The sequence below is a fragment of the Mastacembelus armatus genome, chromosome 7 (assembly GCF_900324485.2).
Source record: "Mastacembelus armatus chromosome 7, fMasArm1.2, whole genome shotgun sequence".
NCBI classification, from domain to species: Eukaryota; Metazoa; Chordata; class Actinopteri; order Synbranchiformes; family Mastacembelidae; genus Mastacembelus; species Mastacembelus armatus.
In genome coordinates, this window is record NC_046639.1 from 26,351,765 (window position 1) to 26,360,571 (window position 8,807).

The 8,807-nt window shown below is 43.5% G+C and overlaps 1 protein-coding gene across 4 annotated transcripts in view; it reads right to left on the reverse strand.

Annotated features, from left to right (window-relative positions):
* Window positions 1-7,903, reverse strand: part of LOC113145393 (TOX high mobility group box family member 2-like) — a 70,499-nt gene extending 62,596 nt beyond the window's left edge. For 3 of the 4 annotated variants that reach the window (XM_026332073.1, XM_026332072.1, XM_026332071.1), the window contains exon 1: window positions 7,209-7,903. In XM_026332073.1, coding sequence (XP_026187858.1) covers window positions 7,209-7,313 — 105 coding nt within the window. In that variant the 5' untranslated portion in view covers window positions 7,314-7,903. The remainder of the gene's footprint in view (window positions 1-7,208) is intronic. The other variant, XM_026332074.1, reaches the window with a different exon arrangement.
* Window positions 7,904-8,807: the final 904 nt, after the last annotated feature.

Here is an 8,807-nt window from a genome sequence, read left to right on the forward strand (position 1 = left end):
GGATCGTGAGACATGACGACGACTTTTACTACTTTTCTCTTGAGTAATTTGGGAAAATAAGTCCTCTTCAGCCAAACTACTTCCTCTTCAACCAGCCCCCTTTATCATGCAGTACACTTCGGTCTGACCCTAGTGGCTGCTTGTATGCACAGACACACACACACACACACACACACACACTAACTTTACTTTTGATAGTACAGTTTGTTGCTAATACAGCAACAGTCATGACAATAACAACAATACAGTTTTAAATAAGATTGAATGAAATCACCTGTGGCACAGCATTTCCACTGGGTGGTACTGCTACTTGTACTAAAGTTAAGGATCTGAACACTTCTGCTACCACTGCCAAGGTGCCAGCAACACACACACACACACACACACACACACACACACACACACATATGCATATACACACACAGACACACACACACACACATATGCATACACATACAGTATATTTGGTTTACGTGGGCTGTGCCAGTAAGTGCTGCTTTAGGCTATGGTTTTTCACTACTGTCTACTGTGTTATTAACAATTCTATAAAAAGATCTGCTCAAGTTTGCCTTTCCTGTGTTAACAACCTTACCAAGCTGCTATGAAGTTGGTGAGGCCTAGTTAAGAGAGCGTCATCGATAGCGAAACGCCATTGACTGTTTGTCAAAATGACCAAAATCTTATTTTTCTTTTCTGTTTGCTTTTCTTAGCGACATCACTCATCGGTATGGCTCATAGCCAGGCTGAGACTAAATAGGTCGAGAGCACAAAGAGAGGGCCTCTTTCACTTGCTTTCCCTCCCTTTTCTCAACCCACAAGCCTCCTCTAACCTCTCTATCTCCCTTTTTACCATCTATCTCCATTCTCTTCTCTTTTCAAAATGCAACACCAACTTTTCCCTTTTCCCTCTTTTAGGTTTTCCCTCTGTCAAGACAACAGCATTTCAAGAAATAAACCCGTGGTATTTGTACTATACTTTCTGTCACACTGGTTTCTCTGCACATTATAAATGATCACGGATCTCATCATTAGAGCTCAAAGAGGAAGAATGAACCACAGTTTGATTACCTCAGTGGCTCTGTGGGCTCCCACAGTCTCCGCTAACTGACTTGGACCCAGACGATTACAGCCTTGCACAGGCAATTATATCTGCCTGCTAAATATGTCACACATAATAAACACATGCTCCTGACAGACAGGGACAAGGCGAGACAGTCACAGCTGGGGAAGGAGGAAAGAGAACTAATTCAGAATCATATGGACTTTTCAACCCTGTCCTCCTCAAGTGGAAACCTCTCACAGTGCAAATCAATGCATGTCAGTGAATTAAAGAAAGAGCCCACTGCTTAAATGAGAAGTCAAATATCTGCTGGTGAATTTCAACCTGATTATTCCTCCCAAAAGAATTAGATGAATCTATAGAGATCAGGCAGAAAATGCAGAGTTGAGTTTAAATTCAAACTTTAAACTCTGGGAAATTTCACTATCATTGCACTTTATGTCCAATGTCTCTGTCCAGGTTTGGATCGTTAGCCCAACTTTCATATGGGCACGGTCCTGTCAGGGTTCAGTGCAAACATGGCAATAACACCAGGCCAGTAATATTTGTAAAGGACATTCAGTGAAAACAAGGGAGGGAAAAGTCTTAAATCCCAGGCAAGGAGCTTCTACCAGGGCCCACGGTGTTTGCACAGGACATACCTCAGGAAGCTGAGACAACTGGGAATGTTTGTCCAGCTTCCAGCATTTTCCATGCATACATGCATGCAGGCCTGCACATACATAAACTGCATACAGTGACATTATATAATTATATTTATACATAAATACACTGACTGTGCTTTTCTACTGTGCAGTCTAGGTAACATCTAGTACATACATATATTCCACACATGTTAGTATGTAGAGGCCAGCTGAATGTATTGCATAATTATTTTACAACATCAATGATCCTTTTTTGGAATTGAAGTTGTACTATAAGAAATAATTAATCTATTGATCAATAAATGACTGCATTGGATAGTTTATAAAAATGTAAGATCCCAGGGTGGCAGTTTCAGATTGCTTGCTCAGTTCAACCAAAAGGCAAATCCATAATTTGTGAAGCCTGAACCAGCAACTACTTGGTATTTTTGCAAAATAAATGACTTCAAAAAGTCACGTGACGTTCCTTCAGTCCCTCATATTCATCTATGTCTCGTTACTTTCAGCACAGACACTGTGGCTGGATTCTGTCCAAGCTTTCCCAGTTATCACCTTGGGGTTTTCCTTTATTTTCTACTGAGTTATTTGGAGGCCTCATGTAATAATCTCATAACATGACCACTTTAAGAAGCTCTGCTTCTAGACAGACAGACAGACGGACAGACAGACGGACGGACGGACGGACGGACAGACGGACGAACGGACGGACGGACGGACGGACGGACAGACGGACATACAGACAGACAGACAGACAGACAGACAGACAGACGTGTTGCTTTATTTAAGTTTCAATTTCAGTTTGCTGCTAATGTTGTTGGTGTGATTAACAAATATAATCAACATTTAACTCCACCCAGGGACCAAAGTCAACAGCAGGTGCTGGCACACTTTCTTTTTCTTTCTTCTTCTGCTGTAAGAATAAAATGCCATTGCACTGCCCCATGGGAGGACCCGGGCTTACTAATGTAAGCACATTACAGGGGGGGCGACGAGTCTTAATTATGGTAACAAACAGTAAGGGGGATGCGCTGGTACCCACCAGCGATCAAGTAGTTTCACACTGCCAGGGCCAATAATTAGCACATGCCCCACCACCACAACCACACACACATTCATACAGTCACTCTCATAACCTGCGACAAACAAAACACTGCGTTTAAAGGGCAAACAAAGAGACGCATGGGGGAGAATAGTGAAATGGTTTAAATGGTGAAAATGCTCTTCATGATCCCGGATGTGTTATTGCAGCATCACGTCTTAGTTCCTTTAATCAATATTCATGTCTGCCTACATCTATCAGAACATCTACACCTGACAAAAATCCCCAAAACAAAGCTAAACAACATCTTGTGGTTGGTTGGGAAAGGGGACTTTTCACACTAAGTCACCAAGGTAAAAAAAAAAAATAATGCAAGAAATCTCTGTACCATATGCAACCTCTGTGACTCAGCCAATGTCAGAGCCAATTCCAGTTTTACTGAAATGATTTCGAATGGTTGGAATTCCTATTAAAAATCTCCTCCGTGTGTCAGGGCAGGGAGAATATGATTTAGTGGCTGTTTTTTCTCTGTCCCTGCTCACTGTGTGTCACCAGCAGTTACTGTGGTATGCATGGCCTTCCTCTGCACAGGGCTATGAAAGCAATTGTGATTGTGATTCCGTAGTCAGCAAAACGCTTGAATGGCCCCGAGTTAGCATGCGAAGGCACACGCACTCGCAGTGTCCCCATACTGGGCCACTGATTACTTCAACCCATTTGACTCTCTCTCATCCTTTGATTCTCCCTTTCTGTCTCTCTGTCACATACCACAGAGTTTGTCATTAGCTAATAGCAACAACATCACTCATAATAAAACTACAGCCTGAAGCGCACTAATTTGTCAGCCATGCACTCAACGTCTTAAATAGCCCTTGCACATTTAGCCAAAACTAACAATAAAGATGTTTATTCAAGAACTTGTTTCACTTGAGGATGTTCATTTGATGGAAAGAGACTGAATATGTTAATGCAAAGTAATCAAACCTTTGCATGTCTACACAAAGCAGTCCTGTAATAAAACATACAACTGAGATAAGGGATTCAAATTGAGACCATCATTTCCCAGCTTATCTAAGGCAGAGGGGACCACTAACTAACAAAGCCAGGCCTTCAGTCATGCCCTACGATATGAGGATATATGAGCTGGGTGGGGCCTGATTGTATAAACACAGGCCCTACTCTCCCTGCGCTCTGTGCTAGTGCTGTACTGTGGGCAGCACGTCACCTCAGCAGCAGCAGTCAGCACTGTTTGATTAAGGTATTCAAATAAAGGAGCAGACACTGTGTTCCCATTTCACAGAGCAAACTTAAAGCGCCGGACAAACAAGAGTCGTCCATGTTGTATGTAAGAATACAAGACAGGATGTGGCTGTATACATAAAACGCAACTCAGTCCACTATCTGCACAGCATATGAGTCATGTATGAACCATGCAGCCTCTGAGGCAGCACACAGCATTAAAACGGCTACAGCTTCATATTATCATCACAGAACAAGGCTGTTATAATTGTATTACTCTGCATCATATCTTCTTGGCTGTGGGAGAGCAGCACAGTAATAATAGATACACGCACACTCACAGTGACAAGAGAGTATTGAAAGCACTGAAGAAAACATCTTCAGGGTTATTAACAGGTCGTTCTGAATCATTTCAATCTGCACTTGAACTACAGTCCCAGCTCACTTGATGCCTTTTGTCCATTGCGTTCTTCCCCTGTTGTTGTTGTTGTTGTTTAACAGTGAATTAGTCTTAGCACAAACTCATTTGGTTAGCAGACTGATGCACGTTACCTAAGGACCAGTTGATGACAAACGTTTGGCTGCCAAATCTAAATTCACGTTCCCTCATTGCAAGACGTTTTTGTTGATCTTGGACAACTCTGCCAAAGTAACAGCAATGATTCACACAGCAACTGTTGTTTGCAGTAATTATCAGCACACTGAGTGAGGTGAAAGAGAGAATGCATCCAGAAGCGCACGTACGTGCACATCAACTACTATGAATGAAACAAACCGTGGACCCAAATGAGCAGTGCAACAAAGGCTGAAAGCATGACAGCCGCGCACGTGTTCCCTGGAAGTCACATAGACTTGCTAATTACTCAGACGAGGCTCGTGTCCGCGCACGGCATCCAGAGTGAGTCAGTAGTACAAAGAACAGGTTTGCAAATAAACAGACTACAAAGGTAAAATACAATCGTGCTCATGTTATCCAATTAAGCTTGTGTGTGACTCAGATTAACACTTGACTTTATAGCTAAAAATGAAGACACATTTTCTCAGGCTGTAAATTCCCATTTGTTAAACTTTGGTACTGGAACAGTCAAAAGGAGCAATAGTGCTAAACAGCAGGACGAGTGCCAAATTGCAACCATCTTACCAAAACCTTATTTTTATTCAAATTAATTTGATTCTCTTCCAGTAATATTATCCCAAAAGAATATTCTCAAGCTAAACTAGAAGCCAATAAATTACATCTACATGACTTTGCGAAGTTAGACCATAAAAGCATGTTTCCTTAATACCACGATTAACCTTTTGCCTCCACTCTGCTCAAGAAAAAGACCTGGGCTGAATTCAAAATGAGCCAAACCGGGCTGTCAGAGATGATTAGAAGCAGACAGATCTCATCTTTAGACACTGTACCTACATTACAAGCTGTCTCTTTATTGCCATAGCCAGTTTGACAAGCGTCTGCAGAGAGGAACTTGACCTCATGCACTGAATTAGCAAGACACCAAATGATCCCTGCTGGCCCCAGCCTCATTTGCATCGCTAGTGGAGGTAGTTAGTGTTACACACGTGATGACAGCAAACTGTACCTGCCCCTGTGGAAAGGATCCCAATTAAAGGGAGGGGTGTTAAATAATTCAAATCAACACTTGTAATTTTAACGGGCCCCACACTCTCGTGCTGGTGACAGTCGCTGGCATCACTTTCTTAAATGCAAAAACATGTTATATCATTTAAGGTCAAGTAGTTTTGTTTTCAGGATTCATGCAGGGGGCGGACATCAGCATATTCTTGGGATTACCCGCACAGAGAATAATCCTAATTCGTTTGACCTACAAAAAGATGGCATGTGTAGATGAGACCGTTATATGAGCCCGTGTGTGTGTGTGTGTGTGTGTGTCGCAGGTGTAAACCAGCCTTTAATGTTTCACATAGACCTTATTTCATCTGCAGTCGAATGACGGTGGCTAAATAAAACTGTGCCCTGATTGTTTTTATTTTCAGTATTAAACAGGCTATGAGCTACCAAACCTGTGCCGAGAGCATTGCCGCACTATCTGTTAGACCTAAACTGGGAGATGATCTTCTCAGCTAATCACTGCCATGTTCCGTTCAGTTACAGAGATTTTCCATTGCCCACACACTCAAAGACAAACATCCCCAAAGCTGGTTTGGATCACTTACTGTCATACATGAAAGTCGTCTTTATCTGAGAAAGCCAAGCCAAAGAGCATCAGCCTCATAAGAACTTCACCTGCAGCAGCAGCTCCACATCCAGAACCTGCTGTAATGTTCCAACCCGGGTAAGTGAGAACAAAGTCTGACAGGGACTGAAAATGGCCTCTAAGATGCTGGGAAAACTGGTTCAAACTGTTAATTACACTGTCAACAGTTGGAAATAGCTTTCCCTTCACCTGTGATGGACATATGTTGTGTCTGTGGTTCTCATTAGTACATTTGCTGTGATTTTACTTTTACTTAGTGCTGTTTTTATCTCTGAGGGCAGGCTTTAAGATCTCTAGTGCTGCCCAGCCTTTGGCTCCTCATAACAAGCTCAGCCTACTGAGCACCGACTCTTTCAGGGTTCAGATATAGTGTTGTTTTCTGGAAAATGTCAAAGTGCAAAATAACCATAACGTTGTTTTAAATGCCACCTGCGCACTGGCAGCAGGGTCCGTGCAGGTCACAAGCCAAAAGCCGCGCAGGGTCAAAACTGAGAGAAGGGAGCGACACTTGCTTCAGCCAGCCTGTGGTTTCTCCTTACAGAGTAATTAACAGTACATTACTGGCACACATCCATTTAATCGCTGAACTCTCTGCGGAACGCCATGTAATGTGTAAGTAATAATTCAGAAGGAAGCTGATGCTGGAGCAGTGGGGCCGTATGGATTCTATACAGTCCCGCTATCGGGTGGGAAACTTAATGCCAGCTTTGCGCACAATACGACCGCACAGTGTCACCAGGGATATAAAATAATAACCATGTCGGGCAGAGGAAAAAGTTGGACTACAGATTTTCTTTCCAAAGTAAAATGGAAAGATGCCAATGCTTTTACTAATCCCGTGTCCCGAGCCAAACAAAAACCAGTCCATCCTTGTGCAGGTCACTTTTCTGACACTTGACATTTTTAAGTGTTTAGCCCAAACGCATGCGTTTGCGCTGCGTGAGCAGGCTGTGCTGGCTCATACACGGGGACAGGTGAAGCATTAATTGTTTCAGTGTGGTATTTACCTTGTTCGAGTGGTAATAGTCCAACGAGCTCAGGCAACTTGGATCAGTCGGCAGAGAGCATGAACCCACATTTGCCGGGGGCGCAGGATAAAATCTCACGTCCATCTCAGGTTGTGCGAGACTGAAGGCATGAAATCACTTTCAGCGTCTTTGGCTCACTATCGCCTCAGCAAACACAACGCCAAACGCAGGAGACACAGAAAAACAAGTGGGGGAGTTTTACTCGGTACACTCTTCCCTCACATCCGTTCGCGGCCGAACTTCGGCACCAACTCTGGTGATGCGCAGTCCTCCTCAGAGCCCCGCACCAGGACGCAAACACTCGCTCAAACGGAGAGTACAGATTTCAGGGATACGCACGTGTTTGCAAAACTATCCCGTTGTTGCAAAACAAATAAAAGCAAACCTCCAACTTAGATCCTCTGTTACTGGAGCTTTTCTGAGCAGTAGCCCGTAAATTCTGCAGCCTGTGTTTCCCCACTGCTCTCAGGAGTCCGCGCAGGCTTTGTTATGGAGGTGCATATTCTTGCAATGGTTCCAACACAGAAGTGGATGGACTTCCCTCTGCCATGCGACCTCTGCCGATAATAAACGGGAAAGAGGAACGGAGGGAGAAGGGGGAGGGGAGACCGGTGGCTGCCTTGGCAACCGCTCTCCTTTCTGCAACTGCGCGCGTCTGATTAGCTGGAAATGTAGTGGTGTGCACGGCTGTGCATTATAAAGCGCACTCCGCTTCCATCAGTGCTTCATAAAGGCTTCCATTTGGGTTATTGTGCCAAGGCGGATGGGAGGAGGTTGCTCGGTCTTCCTGTGTGCATGTTTTTATGTATTTTTATTTTTCAACTGCATGAACCTGAACCTGCTGCGTTTAATGCCGACATCACCTGATTATTCCCACCCTGACACAGTCCATGCAGCCTGAGGATAGGCCTCCTCTAAAGCTACTGTAATGTCTATGATCAGGATAAATAAAAGACACAACGTCCAGTAGTTGTTGGTGATGATTCGTGTAAATTTGAGCCAAATTCAATTAGAAAGTTTTTTTTTCCAATGGTGCTTGTACAAAAATATGAGAAATAACTTGCATCAACCTCACAAACCAATCGGGAAGCGAACACTTGTGCTGATGAGCACTTCTAAACCAGGGTAAATGCTAACCATGGTGGAATATGTACAAGGAGGGTTAATCTTGTATCACCATACAGTTGCAAATGTGTGGAGCGAGGCTGGGGCTGAGAGCTGACAGCTCACTGAATGTGATGGATAGCACACCCTTGCCCTGTGATGTGCATGCACATTTGATGTTGAAATGGCCTATCCATGGGACCATTGTCTTTCAATCATGTCAAGGCAAAGTACAGAACAGAGCACATTTTCTGCTGCCAGGCGTTATTACTATGCCACAGTTTGCAGCACAATCCCACAAACCCTGCGAGCACAGAAAGGTTCTTTATTCTCCTGATGCTGTTCTGTTTCAGGATACCTAATTTGATCTGTTTTAGGATGCATCAGCATTAAAACAGTGATAATACATCCTCTTCATCACTCCTTAACAGTGTTGCAGACAGGCTTTCATTAGGTGAACCTGGATGTGAATAA